General features: G+C 44.5%; 1 protein-coding gene across 1 annotated transcript; it reads right to left on the bottom strand.

Annotated features, from left to right (window-relative positions):
* Window positions 1–440: 440 nt before the first annotated feature.
* On the bottom strand, window positions 441–15894 carry LOC142578537 (uncharacterized). The gene is made up of 3 exons (XM_075687910.1): window positions 15826–15894; window positions 3437–3601; window positions 441–1281 (listed from the first exon to the last, which is right to left on the bottom strand). The coding sequence occupies exons 1-3, from the start codon at window positions 15892–15894 to the stop codon at window positions 907–909; spliced, it is 609 nt and encodes a 202-aa protein (XP_075544025.1). The 3' UTR covers window positions 441–906.
* Window positions 15895–16181: the final 287 nt, after the last annotated feature.

The following is a 16181-nucleotide window of genomic DNA, read 5'->3' as shown; positions in this document are numbered from 1 at the left end:
GATCTAGTTACATTATTTTAATTGGTATCTGCATTACGTCCAGTACTGGTCACTCGTGCAACACAGTAGCCAGTAGTCAGCTGGGATGACAATGGTTCAACGACTACATTAATATCAGTATGAGGAGAGCTATTTGGCAAGACAGTAGGAGCGGCGGTAGGAAAGTCCAGAGAAGAGGCAAGAAAAGGCTTGGCTGTAAGAAACCTTCTGGAAGGGTTTGCTCGCTAAGGTCAGCTTTGCTGGGCCAAAACACCCTTTACAAGGCAGATGGCAAGAAGACAAACATTATGGCATAGACAAACTTCCTACATACAAACAACAAATGCCCTGACTACTACGTACACAGCTTCACACTGTGTTTAGACGTACATTCAGTTAAGAAAAAGTTTAGAATGAGATGAAGTTTACAAACAAGTGAAAGAAAAACAAAGTTACAAGCCAAGAACGTTTCAAGTAGAAAAACTAGAACAGGAGAGAGCCTTATACTAAAGCAAGACCTAACAGTACTACTACTCTATGTTTAGAGAGTGCAAGCATAGGTCTTTCAACATGAAATTTATTAAGTGGTTTTACTGGGTAAATGTAGTGGAATGCTTCCTGCTAATTATTTCAAAACTGAAACATTCCAAATATCATGCACTGTTTTGAGTAGAAGTAATCACTAGGCTTTAGGCATGCAGATCTCGTAAGAACTGCTTAAATGCATCACAAGCAAAAACAGAAAAAGATACAAAAGCTACACTTATGTGCATGCAGAAACTGTTCATTCTGGTTGTGTAGGCAAGCCACTTTTGTCCCTACAAAACTGATTCAGAGCTTCAGTGTACTCTAATAAAATCACACACTAAAACAAATGTGGACGGATTTGAGCCTTCATATATTTTTGCATCCAGACTGGCACATTATTTACACATTGACAGTATGTGCAACCCTTATTACGCTCACATGCAGGATGTCCGCCAACCTTCCACCAGTGCCCCCATCGAGTGAGGAGGGAAGTGCTGCAGACATCTTAACAAAAAATGTGCCAGTTTTCAGATCTGGCAACACTTCAAGTGCCATCACCGTCAAGTGAAGAGTCACAAGCGCCAGCATCGACTCTGTCTTCGGCGTCGCATGAGTCTGTGGAGTCTCAGGGCATTTTGGAATCTCTTGAATCACTGATGTTTCAAGAAGTTCTGGTTCCTGAGGATTCTGAGGCACACCACAGCAGTCCGCAGTCAGAAGCATCACTGGCTTCAGCAGGCAGTCGTAGGCTGGATACGTTAGGAAGCATTGCTTCTGAAGCAAAGTCAAGGGGGAGGAAAAGGAAAAAAGAAAGATTAGATTCAGTTAATATTGGAGGAATTAGGCAATGTTTCAAGTGCAATCAAAAGATGCAAACCACAGGACGACCTCGAACTTTTGCCGTCTCTCTGCTCGAACACATTAGAGAGGTCAGTGAGGATACGCATCTCGACTTGAAAATTAAATTGATGCAAGTAGGAGAGTAATTCAAAGATTAATGTTTTTTAATGTATACTTTTTGTATAATAAAGCCAAGAGACAATGAAACAAAAGGAAATCATTGATGAATTTAATTACTTTATATCGAAATGGAAAAATAAGGAGGAAAATGAAAGTATATGAAAAGGTAGCTTCCCACTAATGGGAGACGAACCCACAACCATTGAATTATGCTTGCATTGCTTTACCAGTAGAGCTGCAGCAATGGCTATCCCTCTGCAAACTTTCTTGGGCCTGAATGTGCATGTACTAGATCTCACCCTGGTAGTGTTAGCCAACGCTACTCGTGCAAGAACACTCCAAGAGCCTAATCTAGTACACATAAACATTCTATGAAATTGATGGTGGAATAGCCTCCAGCTCAATTGGTTTTGGTTTTAGCTCCCACCAGTGGCAAGTTATATTTTGTCCACTTTCATTTCCCTTCTCCTTGTGATGTTGACATTACAAATAAAATGACAGTTATTTTCCTTTATGCTTTATATACGTTTCCTTGTCTGTTGTTGTCATGTCAAAGCCCCTCAGCTCTTCTTTTTTGTTCATCTTACATTGAGTTGTATCCATATTTTTGTGCGGTATTCAAGAATTTCATAAAGTTGATATCTGTGGGCCTGGTTGGCTGGCCATTGCTGCTGTAGAGATGTTTGAACATGTTTTAGCAACACACCTACGACAAAGAAGCACTGACTTGCAACTAAAGGTTTGTTGTTGCAAGACAGATGTTTATCGCTTTCATCTGTGTTTACTCATTCAGCCTGTCTTGCAGCAATGAACCTTTTTGACTTCACCACCTGTGCATGTAGAGTTTGTGCATGCATGTAGAGATGCTGGTACATGCCTGTAAATAAAAAGAAATGTAATGAACCTTCAACCAGACCCCATTGAAAATCAGTGACATTGAAGGCAGTGTGTAAATGAGACATTTATACGTATGACCCTGCTTCACTGGCAGGAAGCAGGGCTACCTGACGGGAGCTGTGAACAGCATGTGAGCTTTAAAAAATTTCTTAAGCTGAAAAAAATGTAAGAAATTTCTGCGGCTGTCGTGCTGTTCTGCAGTTGTTTAATACTTTGCCGGCACGATCGCCACTATATGACTTACACACCACTGCAGAGTCTAGCCGCCTCAATCCCCACACAGTAAGTCAAGGCAACGTCTTTCATGTCGTACCGGGATGCCAAGTAGCTTGAATGCAAGTTGAAAAAAAATTAGTACGCATGTCTCAATTGTTTGAATACTAATTATGATGAAATGATTTTTCTTCACAATGATCTACATGGCTGTGGGGGCCCTTTTCGGGTGACATACGATCAAAATTCATTTGTGTAGGTTAGCTACCCCCTTTGTTTAATACTACATGTGCAAGCATACCTCAGTGCATGTTTTACAGGTTGCGCAAGGTCAAAAGCACTGAGGTAGCTTTTGTGCGATGCCAGTCGATGGCAGTTTTTTTTTAGTTAGCCATAACTGTTACACTGGTGATGCAGTAAGTGGAAACTTTCAGTCTCTGTGATCATTTCCTTCTTGTATTTCTTTTCACGCGCATTGTCAGTACCATCATTACTATTTCTCGTTTTGTATCAGCATTTCGTGTCCCATTTTTTTTATTTGTTTATGAGTTAATAAATAGTTAGTTGAGTATAATTCTGTATTCTGTGGAAAGAGAGAAATAAAGATGAATATTAATATATTATTATTATTATTATTATGTATTAGTATTTTTTATGCACGCTCATTGTCAGTCGTTTCCTTCTTTCTTTTGTTTTGCTTCAATGTTTTGTGACTCCTTCCTGATTTGGCTTCCAAAAGGCGGCGGGCAGTAATATGTAAATAAAATAAAATAAATGATACATTAAATGACAAAGAAACGGTGTTCTGTATTCCTCCAATCGCACATTATTACTCTAGGGGCAACTGTCCTTTACCAACCTCAATGCTACAGCAAGTCGTTCTCCAGGCTCCAGGGGTTTCTCGAATGTGGTGCTGCCGTGTGAGGTCCTCTGCTAAAAAGCTCAATAGCTTGTCCAAGAGCTGCGGCACCTTGCGAAAGAACTTGTAGAAAAATCCGTGGTCATCCTGACGTATCCGTTGCGTCTGTAAAAAATGGTGCATTGCCTGGCAGCAAGACCATGCCCTGCCCACATACACGCGCAGGTATCAGGAGCTGTACACTTTTCACTGACACACACGTATAGCCACTAGCCATCATCAATTTTACCCCCTGCTTTGTTTATGTGCTTGAATACAAACAGTGGTTCGGCAAAACAGGAGAGCCAGTCAACGGTATATCAAAATCGTGCGGCCACTGCCAAGAAACTTCCGAAATTAGTCGCACAGAATTTTAACCTGCCCCCCAGGTCACAATTTAATTACATTACACTTCATATTCTACAGTCACACTTCTGAGAGACAGAAAATATAGGAAATCGTATCTCGTCCACAAGCTTCATATAAGACAACCAACATGTGTAAAAAGGTGTTCTTGAATCTATGTGCTATACTAATGGCACAAATATAACTAGCAGTCCTTAGCTTTTTGTAGGGGTGTGGTAATACCGAAAAGTAGATTTAGAATCGAATCAAATGAAGAAAAAAAATCTGGATATAAAATAAAATATCGAATAGCAGTAAATGTATTACAAAACTTAATCCTTACAAATTTTGTGCAAGAAAAGAGGGTGCTACACAAGCTCTGTGTAAACAGTATGGTCTACTGCTAATAATGAAGGGAGCTCCAAATTAGTATTACAGATTGTCTGTTAAATAGAATCAAGCGCTTCTTCCCCTCTGAAGCTGTACAGTTAATGACCGTATGTCGTACGGCATACACGGGTTAGACAGACGGCGGTTGAAACGTCGTGAGGTGTCGTCACCATGTATCCAATATACTATCTGTATGCTTCCGGTGGCTAATCAGCCCGATCTTCGCCTATGCTTTCGCGCTTTCCGAACTACACCCTGCTCTTGTCGTTCCCCCTGTTCGCGTACGTCACGTTATCGTTTCGATCGGTGCTGTCAACCTGGACTAACCTTGCACCGACGACGCGATGCTGTTCTGCGAATTGGGCGTTCGCGCGCTGCGAGTACGATCCCCACATTACTACTTTAAAGGGAAGCTGAAACGGTTTTCAATTTCTATGAATTGCTGGGATTGGGAAGAACAGACCTAATAATTTACGGTTCCGAAATTTTTTTTTTCGTTTTCTTAATATAACGGGCGGAAATCGCTTTCTAAATCACCCGCGCGGACACGCCCCCATCGCTTCCCGGAGCGCCGGGTGAGGACGTTGGCAGAGGAGAGAACCGGCGAGAGTGACGTCATGGGCGGAGACCGAGCCAACCGAGCTGCGGACCGGCGTGCTAGCATGTGCTGGCATGCCTGTTTCTGTCCTGCGCTTTACTGAACGACGCTACGAGAGATCTGCCGCCGCCGCCGCCGCTCACGTTTGTTTGGCGATTTTCGTAAACTGTTCTTTCCTTCTATGCTGCGTGAGTGCGTACAGCCAAGGGCGCCCAACATTCCCTCGTTCTGTGCAGCATTCGGCTGCGCGAACACAGGCGGGCGAGACGATGTGGTGTTTCACAAATTCCCGAAGGAAAAGAAGCTTTCAGCGCAGTGGGTACGTGCGGTGAGGAGAGATAAGTTCGTGCCGACGAAATCAACTGTGCTGTGCTCGGACCATTTCCGCGACAGTGACTATCATCAGAGCTTGACAACGATGCGGGCAATCGGTATTCCAATTAAATCGGCGCGACTGAAGCCCGGCGTTGTTCCGCGTTGTTCCGCATCACTCTTTTTCCATTGGCTATATCATTTTCACACCTGTGTGTAAACTTCTTGCCTTGTCCAGCCGGTTCGACTCCTTTCTGGGCAAGTGCCACTTCCAGTACTGCCCTGCTGAGGCACACAGTCCTGAATTGTCTTGAACTTGTTACGCACTGCGTGCGCTTCTGTTTTTTTCCTAATCTCTTGCACCTCCTGGCAGCACAAGCAGTTCTCTTCATCTTCCATCAATACGCAGCACATGCAGGTGCACCTAGTTTAATGAAAGCGTGATTAGGCCCACATTGATGCACTGGAGAAATACGAACATTTGCAGCCATTAACGTCTGGTAACACAGTTTTAGCGTAGCCGGATAGCCTTACGACAAATGCGAAAACGCGTTGTTGCTAGCGTTGCTATACTCCGTTTCATACATCAAGTGCAACGCTGTGGAGGCTTGAGATACTTCTTGCAGTGGCTGCGTTCGCACTTAGAAAAAGTTCGGTGTTTCTTGACCCGATTTTTCAGAAAGCTTTCCATATATAAGCTCAGTTCGGAATGAAAATAAAAAAAGAATTTACCCATAGAAACCATCCGTGTACTTATACGGCTGCTAACACGTTCTTTCAAAAAAATTTTCTTTTCGGTATTTTTTAATTGCAGCCCGTCGCGGTAGCTTCACGTGCATGCTCGCGCGAGCAAACGCCGCTGGCACGCTGCGAAGCACAGACGGAAACGCGCGCAGTAATAAATTTTGGTGACCGGACTTCGAGCGTAGCTTCCACAGCGATGCACCTGAGGTATCAAATGGAGTGTAGGCTTGCCTAGTGACATTCAGCGTACCGTTGCAGTTATCGTATTTACCACACGGCGGTGCTAAAACTGCCTAATACCTTTATGTCAACACTAGCATGGAGCACGCATACCGATTCTTGATCGAGCCACAATCGCAAAGTCATCGAACCATAGTATGAATATTGCACATATAATACCTCTGGCTATCTCTGGATGTATATGATAAGCAACTTTCGTGACTGTACCTCGCAGCACGGCATGTGCGCGGTTTGAAACGCGGCACGTATGTTCGCGATCGTGTATCAACGCTGAAAAAACCACGGGACTTTAGACAAGCAGCGGCAAGGTGCTTGACATCGCGGAATTGCACCCGTGTAAATCTAATGAGAAGTTAGTGCTTCGGCATTCTTCCAGCAGCATGTTCCCACTGACACTTTAGCGCATTTTTCTCCCGTCATTGCAACGTGCAGCTACATGAAAAAAAAAAAAACATACGTACGAGCTAAGATTTCCAGCGCGCGAGAAGGTGCGCACATCGCTCTCGCTGTTGGCACACTCATTATCGTCGTTGACTCTGTTGCCGCCATCGTTTTCCGTATCGGCTGTGGGTTCAAACATGTACGGGGACAATACAAGCTGCCGGAGGCAGCGAGAACGTTCCATCTTGCAACTCAGCTATGAAGCCAGAACAGCAGAACCGCGTGCCACCAGAGAGAAAGGAATGGTGCTACGCATTGAAACGGAGACATGCGGCGGCGCCGACCGGCGACTACCGCCAACGACGTCACAGCGGCCCCGACCAATCACGGGCAACAGCGGCGTTCGCGCGATGCCCTGAGGCGCTGGTGCGCGTTTTCTTGGAAAAACAGCCGCTTGCGTTTGTTTCCGCCCTTTTGGAACCAGATATTCGTGTTCAGGGGACTCAAAACTGTAGAATGCCGCAGAGAACTCATTTTTTTCGAAAAGTGTTTCAGCTTCCCTTTAACGCTTTCACTTATGCGCGCACTTAAAAACGCTGATAAGTAATTGCTGTCCTAACGAAGATAAGTCCCCATGTCCAAACACTGGATCCTAGTTCTACCACTGTAGATCATCGAAAGGAAAGAAGTTACTCACAGCCATAAAGTCCTTCTTCTTTACGCAGTTGAAAGACTGGCCGGACCCACCAACGTAGCCGCAGAGGCCGCAGACGCTTTCTGCGCTCCCGCCGCCTTTGCAAGAGCACCAGCAGCAAAAGCTTCTTTCTCATGTGGTACATTGCGGGGAGAGAACGCTGATTCCGGCGAAGCAAGCGGCTAAGCAAGAGCTCGGCAGCAACGTCGTGCGTGGTCGCGCGCAGATGTCAGCTGCAGTTGTGAGCAAGCAGACGCTATCGCGCGTGATGTTGATAATTGATGTAGCTTTTCTTGCCATAAGGATGTATAGATACGAACAGCGTGCATTTCTCAACTTAAAAACAATGTACTAGCTCTAACATTGATAAATTAAATAAATATGGCTAGCCATAATGAAATTAAAGATAAACTTTTCTCAAAGCCAAGGACGACCGTTTCCGCCATCGCTGGGCCGCTGGTCTGTCAGCCCTGTGCTACGCACAGCGAAGCGCGCACGTGTGCGCGTATCGTGTGGCTGGGCGCCCTTCCCTTCATCACCCGCGTACGCGCACGCACACGCGTACGCTTACGTGTACGCGTAGCGAGACGCGTATCCCGGGCTGCGTGTGGTTGGGCCTTAACACCAGAGTGCAGAAGCACCACCATCCATTCACTTCATCTCGACTGTCTTACCATTTGGCCAGTTACTGTCACTCATGTGGATGTAACTCCATGCTCAATCACACACTTATGCTTTCCCATCATTGTAACAAATTAACGAGTGAAATAATTGAAACATTTTGTATCAATAAATTACAAGACAAATGTATTAGCCAGGCTTAAATTGTGACCCTCGCGTCGAAAAAATGCAGTTATGTAGAATTGTGGGCTAGAGTGAAATGAATTATTGTTACGTTTTTATTTTTGTCCCTCTTTTGATATTTACACATGTCTACGCTACCATTCTCTGTCATTGTTTTGTTATCACGTGGCTTTGTGAATCGACTTTTTTTATTTATTTTTCTTGTTGTGTATACTGTTGCTTAAGGACACGGACACACACATTATATATATATATATATATATATAAGCACCCATCACTTATAGAGGCCCTGGAAGTGGAGCTCGTATTTCATTCACGAACCTAGAGCTTTTCTTGCGTAAAATGTTCAGAAGCTATTTGCAAGATACATGGAATATATAAAGGTCAGTAATGAATTACACACCGTGCAGAATAACTGAAAGGTGGGCAACGGGGTGCAGATTTATAGCGATGCCTTGCATGGCAGCACGATGCAACACAGACGAAAGAAGAGGTGAAGAAAGTAGACTTGGCACTGTATACACAAGAAAAATATTTGTTTAAGAAATATATATATGTATATATATATATATATATATATATATATATATATAGACGAAAGAAGAGGTGAAGAAAGTAGACTTGGCACTGTATACACAAGAAAAATATTTGTTTAAGAAATATATATACATATATATATATATATATATATATATATATATATATATATATATTTCTTAAACAAATATTTTTCTTGTGTATACAGTGCCAAGTCTACTTTCTTCACCTCTTCTTTCGTCTGTGTTGCATCGTGCTGCCAAGCAAGGCATCGCTATAAATCTGCACCCCGTTGCCCACCTTTCAGTTATTCTGCACGGTGTGTAATTCATTACTGACCTTTATATATTCCATGTATCTTGCAAATAGCTTCTGAACATTTTACGCAAGAAAAGCTCTAGGTTCGTGAATGAAATACGAGCTCCACTTCCAGGGCCTCTATAAGTGATGGGTGCTTCTTCGTAATCTCTGAGCCAGAGATGGATCCTGGGCAGCCTCTACAGGGGGGCCCACGTCAAAATATGCAAAAGAGAAGGGGGACCTCATTGCACACTATGAGCGCTAAAATGCCAGCATTCTCAGGGGATGCCTGGGCACTCAGGACTCAAAATCTTCCGGTGCTGCAAGCTCCTTTCATTCTAAGCCACGGCGAGCAGGCACCATATGCAATTAGGCCATGCACAGATACTTGTGTAACTAGCTTAGCACCACGTTCTTGCGGTTTTTATATGTTTTCATTACTTCCACTGTGCCAAGGCAGTCAATGTGTAGTAATACAGCTTTATGAGTGCTTGTGCCTATAATATATGTAACGGGGAAAATAGCTATTAATGCTTTGCTTCTAAGGATGACTGTTTGCAGATTAACAGCCTCACGTGCATTAAAAGAAAGTTCCAGTGCTGCAAACAATACTCTTGCTTGTGAGTTTGAGGCGTCAGTGATGAAATCTGAGCATGTATACTTCTATTTGAGTTCTAAGTATTGCAGTTGCATATATGCACACGTAGCACATGCTTGAAAGTTTAATGAATGAGGTGTCGCACTGTTTGCATTGTTACTGTTGAGGTGGGAAATGCTTGGCATGGGTCATTAAATTATTTCCAAGGATAGATATGTCCACGATCTGGCAACAATGCTCTTAACATGCATTGTGAATGGCAGTCTGCATGTTGACCGTGTAAGTAGATCAGAGTATTCGACATGCCATCTACTACAGTGTGGCAGCAGTGTTCAGAATCTGAGTGAATGTTAGCATGAGGCTACTAAGTGGCGCACTTGACTGGAGATGCAGAGGTTGAGAGAGTAGGGGGGAGGTGGGGGTGTCGGGGCTGTGCCAGCCACATACAGACATCTTGGGGAAGGGGGGATGTGTCCTTCGTGACCCCCTCCCCCCGGTATATGCCACTGACGTTGCTACAGGAGTTGAGCACTTGGGGCACATTTCTTAGTCAACTTTAGGCGATCCCTAAGCCCAAGTGATGGATTGTCTAAGGGTCACTTCAGGACAAAGTCTCTGAAGAGATATTTCCTGTGCCCGGGTAAGGTCACAGGCAAGGATCAGACTTATTGGGGAAGTAAGGCACATATATACGTGTCCCACGTACAGAGGCAAGATTCCAGTGTGTAGTGAAGAGCATGGGGATTAGATGGAAGGAATACAGTTAGGTGTCACAAATGAGGCAGTTGTTGAGCCAATTGGTCTGCCCAAATGGTTGAACCAATTCCATCTGTGCCCTTGTACTCAGTGCACCTCAATGCTGAGATGTGAGGAAGTGTAGAGTCTGTGAATTTATTGAAAAATTTGTAGCATTCTTAACTGTAACTTGTTTGAGCTGCTTCACTGCTGTGATTGAATCTTTCATCGTAAGTGATAGAGAAGGACTTGCACTATTGTGATGATGGGTGCTGTACAGATGGCATCGTGAGAGGCTTGCAATTCAAGTAGTAGTGAGTTGGGCGTTTCTGCCTTAAACGTGACGAAAAAACCAATAGCGAGGTGAGATGGGCTCACATAGTTTTGTTGTGCTCAGCATGTCACAGATGCTTATTTCTGGCAAGCCTCACAAGGTTCCATAGTGCCATATTATGTAACAAGCTTTCTTTATATCTGGAAATATGTAGATAGAAAGAATCTGATGGGATCAGTGTATACCAATTGTCATTTATCGTCAACTTGCCCTCCTTAAAGCCGCATTGATACGGCTTATTTAGCTTTCTAGAGAGTGTAGTAGGTGATGATTTGTCATTTTCTCGAAGACTTTGCATAGACAGCTACAGTAAGTATCACAGACCTGTTGCTAGCTGCCAAAGATGGATCCTAATCTTGCTTCCTTGAGAAGAGGAATTACAATGGCTTTCTTTTTTATGCAGAACGAACATGGGCCTGAATTAGATCTTTTTTTATATAATTTAAAGAATCATTAGTGTTTCAGGATGCAAGTGTTTTACTATCTCGTGTATGTATAGTTCGATCAAGTGCCAGGGGCAGACTTATTACAGAAATTTAAGGAGGCTTTAATGAATATTTGAATGAATATTTGATGTCTAATGGCGCAAGGGCCAGGTGTGGCCAAAGAGCGCCATGCTAATGTTAATGAGTTCGCAGTGGACTGATGGGTTCTGTGATCTTAATGTGCCGTGGCTGTGAAGGGGCCTAAATAGTTTATGCAAATTCCATAAAATGTACGAGTAATGAAATTATGGGAATGACTCTTGGCGTGTACTATGAACATTAAAATGCATTGAGAAAGAATGATGCAATGTATAAAATATGTGACTGTCTAAATGTATAAAATTGTCTAGAGCACTACTGCCTCACCGGGGCCCTTGAAATTCAAGGGCCTAGAGGCATGTACTATACGCCTCGTGCACCGCCTATAGAGGCGCCACTGAAAGCCACCTAGCGGACGCTTCCAACAGTACACGCGGGAGCAGTAGCAGACGACAACCCTTTGCAGCAAGGATGGCTGAAGTTCGCGGCTGCGATTTCTCGTTTGTTCGGGTGCCAGGCTGCTTCTCCTGCGGCGACAGCTGTAGGGAAGATGCTGACCTCTGTGCGAGCGGGTATGAACACGATGTTACCGGTGTTTGGGACAACATGGTCCACATACGTACAAGGTGCCTCCCGCAGACAAACGCCATGAACCCCATTTACATGGCGTGGAGCTCATGTTCACTAGCCGATAAATTTTGTTGAGTGATGCGATCTCTCGATGGTTTTTTTTATTCTACCCTTGCCGCAATGCTGCTTCTGTACCTGAATAATAAGCACCCGTCGTTAGTGCAGACTTATATCAAACAAATCCGCACGGTGCAATCTCTGCATATGCCGTTGTGATTTTTCTGCCGATGAATACATGTGACATCGCCGAATAAGTGCAGTCGAAGTCGCCTCAAAAAGAGTAATTGCCAATTTATTGATGGAAACGCGTACACTAGCCAACGAAGTCACCAAACACACGGGTTAATAAAAGCGCGTGTTAGTGCTGTGCCGCCGATGCAATACTGCTGCATACGCCGATGAACTACTGTTCCCGCTCCAGTTGGTGCAATTTTAAATTCCCCAAGGGAGCTGCTTGGAAACGTACAAAGCTAAAGACTGACTAACTTTTCAGTACTTTTTTATATTACTAGAGAGAGGTGCCACATTATATATTTAAAGGCAGAGCAGCGCCAGTCAAAGCAGATGAGCGCTGGCGGCAAGGCCCGGTTTAGTCGTCTGCAGCGTAAGTATAAGAAAGAATTCAGTTGAGTACAAAACTCACATGCAAGAAGGGACTACGTTGTGAAACAAACAAATCACTCGGCGTGTTAAGTTTGCTCAGGCAGCATCGAGGTGTGATGACTTCCCAAACGGGATGCGAACTTTTCAGCGAGAAATTGAACAAAAATATCATATGCAGCAGCTATTAGCAATTCTCGCCCTGAACTACCTATTTTCTAAACACTTTTCCAAAAACGCAAATATCTAAGATGCCCTCGGGCGAAAAGAATAAAGCTGTTAAAGAAGCACTTCCTTGGTATCATTCCGATAAGACACAGCGTGATTTATACCCCTTACAAACAAGGCAGGGTGAAAACTTAGCGGCTCAAAAGAATCGACAAGAGTTACGCATGGAGCGACTAGCAACAATTAAGCATGTGTGAAGCCACGCATAAAATAGATGTAAAAACATGAAGTGCGCGACAGCTGGTGCGAGGATTTACCGCGCCACATGAAACCAACAATTTCAGTTCTTGCAAACTTCAGTAGTTTTAGCATACAACGCAATGCGCTCGTGCAGTCGTGCTGCCTAGCTAGCGCAACACGGTAAAGAAGCAGAAAACAATATAAGCGGCAAACAGCATTTCGAATTTTAGCTAAATGCCTTTAAACCTCATGCTGCACTGCAGACGAACTTCGTTGCTCACGCGTCTATGATCGAGTGAAAAAAAAAAAAACAGCGACGAAACAAAGGAAAGGATGAGAACAAGAAATTTCCCTTCGAAGCGACGATCCATTTTTGCTACCGTTGCTCCCGCTGATGAGGCTTTGCCGGGAATGATTAAAACCGTATCGCCGGCACGTTTTCACCGGTATTTGTGCCCCCCACCCTGCAGCAATTCTTCTTCAACATTCCCTGAAGCTTTGGCCACCCCACACGTGCGACTGATGTTGCCTATCTTGCTCTGAAAACGTGAATAAGACAGAGAAGCACGATCGACGACACAACAAACTACGGCGCGCGCCAGGCTCCTCTCCCGCGTGTTTTGCGCAAAGCCGCCACCAGTGGCGCGTCCGTCGGCATGCACGGCGCGTATACAGAGAATTTATCCTAGCGATATCCTCTGGAAAGAGGATGCGCTACGAAATGAATGGGCTTGTAACATGTAGCACAACATCTTTTAAGAAAGCGAGGACTGCTTTGGTCCTAAAGAGCGGTTCTACACCAAGAAACATGGCCGGATGCAGAGGGACGTGATGGCTGTATGCAAGAGGAAAATGTTTTCTCCTGTCTCTTTCGCCTTCCCGGCACTCCAGGAAGACGTGGAGGACGGAAAGCCTGTCGCCGCATCTACCACAGGTTGGTGGCTCGTTACCGGTCAGGAGAAAGTTATGAGTGCCGAATGTGTGTCCTATTCTTGTCTAGTGAACAGGACGTCTGTTCTACGTGTTTTCGTTGTTGGGTGCCAGAAACCTAACTTAGGAGGCTTAATTACGTGAAGCTTATTACTCGTTTCTGCGTCCGACAAGCGTTGCCAGTGGCTTCGCAGTTTGTTACTGAGGAAAGGCTTCCTGTCTGTGGCAGGGACTGCAGCAGAAGGAATACCCCGCGATGCCATTGATTTGGCCATCTCGTCAGCAAGCACATTCCCCTCGATTCCTCTATGGCCAGGAACCCAGCATAATACTACATGTCTATGTGATAAGTAGATGTTACATAAGTGTGTGTAGAGTTCATTGAAGACGGGATTTGTATGCTTTTGTAAAGAAATGAGTGTTTTTACAAGGCTTAACTAGTCTGTGAATATGACTGCTCTGTCAAGTTTTAGTTTATGTGTTTTACCGCAGACAGTACTGCATACGCTTCTGCAGTGAAGATACTTGTTTGGGGGTTTAGCACGTCACATTTAGAAAAAGAGGGACCAATAGCAGCGTAAGATACGCCACCATTTGATTCTGACGCGTCTGTGTAGAATTCGCAGCAGGAGTACTTTAATTGGAGTTCACGGAAGTGCATAGCGATTTCGAGGTCAGCGAATGCTTTGTGACCTCTACAAAGGATATGTCACAGCCTATCACCTGCCACTCCCAGGGTGGTAATAGCTTAGCTGGAGGCATTAGGCGATGGATCGAGAGGTCGGACATCCATTTCCGCGCTAAGTTCTCTGGCACGCAGTGAGAAAGGAAGTCTAATAGAGGGTCTATTCCGAAAAAGTGTTTCACACGTCAAGTCTTTAACGGTTGTGAAACACGGATGTTCCTTATTAGGGCGTACCTTGAGAAAATAGGTTAAGCTGATGTATGTTCTCTGAAAATGGAGGGAACACTCATTTGACTCGACGTATAGACTTTCGACAGGGCTTGTTCTAAATGCACCAGTGGCCAGGCGGATACCGAAATGGTTAAGGAGGCTTTAAGCTCAGAATGATAATAGCTATAATGTGGAGCATTATACTTGAAGTTTACTTGTTTTCGTTGAGCCATTTCACATAAAAGAATCTTAATAATGTGCATCACTATAGAAAATAGGTTCGAAATGTGAAGCTCCCACCCTCCCCAGGTGCATTCTTTGCCTGACCTCGTAATGTGTTCCCTTAATTGATAATTAGCCAATGGAAATTGAAGATTGGGTTTGCTTCTGTTTAAGCCTTCCAAGCCCAACAAGCAAGGCCTACGACTGGGTCACCTTTCATTATACATTCTCTTGAAAACATTTTCAAGATCTTCGGGACCGGCCGAGTTTACTATTACTCTTTCAAGGATCCGCTCATTTTACTCGACGATACGCACGAGGACGCGGCTAATCCCGGGAACTCACGAAAAGAAAGCTTCTAGTTTATGATTGAGCACAATTGTGGCGGCCGCATCAGTTTCTCCGTGATCCGAGTCAGGAATATTTGCGCAGCTATGATGACATTAAGACGCAAGGCGCTGCAGGAAATGGGGTGTCAAAACTGGTTCACTGGTTGCTTCTATCTCGAAAACGAATCGTGGTGACGGACTTTTGTGGTAGACAGGTAGCAAAGAACTGGTATGGGCCCGACCCTTTAAGGAAACATTTGAGTGACAGTGCGAAGACTGCAGTTTCACGTATCTGTCACACTGTATATATATGCATATTGCGGCGTTCGGAGACTGCTGTAAACGCAGCGTGTGGCGACATAAACGTGGGCATGTACGCTTGCAGCGCTTGTCGTGTGCTGCTCCAGAGTGCAAACGGGGGAGAAGCGTGCGTGTGCTTGCTGTCCCACTATAAAGGCTAGAAAGGTTCTCCCGAGGTCCTCCGAGCTGTGATACAACGGGCTCGAAACATCGCCGGAATCATCTTAGGGACCCTGGACCGAGGGTTCCTCCCACACTGCTCTCGCCATTCAAATATTATTAATAAAGATGTTTTACTCTCTCTCTAGTGTCGGGAGAGGGCGCCCTTTCTCGAAACGCCGGAGAAAACAGTTTGGATGCTTGGCGGGGTAGTTCGAAGAGGGCGCTGCGCTTCGGTGGTGGGTTACTGACGCCAGCCGAAGGAATGCAGACACAAGTCGTCGAGAGTTTTGGGTAGCACGTGCACCGACGTAGTTCACTTTGTTCCAGCCTTTATTTACGTTGGCACCGTAGTGCCACTGCTTGGTGCGATGCGACGTGCCGAACTTCTGTGACAATGCCTTGGACATGGTTTCACTAACTCAAAATAATGCCACACATTACCCGCTCGCACATTGATCCAAATGCATTTGAAAAAATTCGCGTGAACTTAGCCTTCCATTTATTTAGCGAGGAGATACTAAAGGGGATTTTTTTCTATAAAGTTCATTTGGACAGACACTTTAGAACAACTGAGCCTACAAAAGAGCTTGTGAAGCTTATGGAAAGGTTAATATTTATAATGACTTCAAGAACGCAATCTAAAGGCCTCCGACCCTATTCTCCAAAGCAAAGTTTCTTGGAGAGCTCATTGCAT

The sequence above is a fragment of the Dermacentor variabilis genome, chromosome 4 (assembly GCF_050947875.1).
Source record: "Dermacentor variabilis isolate Ectoservices chromosome 4, ASM5094787v1, whole genome shotgun sequence".
Taxonomy (NCBI): Eukaryota; Metazoa; Arthropoda; class Arachnida; order Ixodida; family Ixodidae; genus Dermacentor; species Dermacentor variabilis.
This window is presented reverse-complemented; position numbering and strand designations above follow the sequence as displayed.

What these genes read in the sequence shown, in the direction of transcription:
- LOC142578537 (XM_075687910.1), bottom strand. Translation starts at nt 15,894, where the DNA reads ATGTCCAAGGCATTGTCACAGAAGTTCGGCACGTCGCATCGCACCAAG. An exon ending in AGTGGCACTACGGTGCCAAC is followed by an intron (nt 3,602 to 15,825) that starts GTAAATAAAGGC and finishes CATTTTTTACAG; the next exon opens with ACGCAACGGATACGTCAGGA. An exon ending in CGACTTGCTGTAGCATTGAG is followed by an intron (nt 1,282 to 3,436) that starts GTTGGTAAAGGA and finishes ACTTTGCTTCAG; the next exon opens with AAGCAATGCTTCCTAACGTA.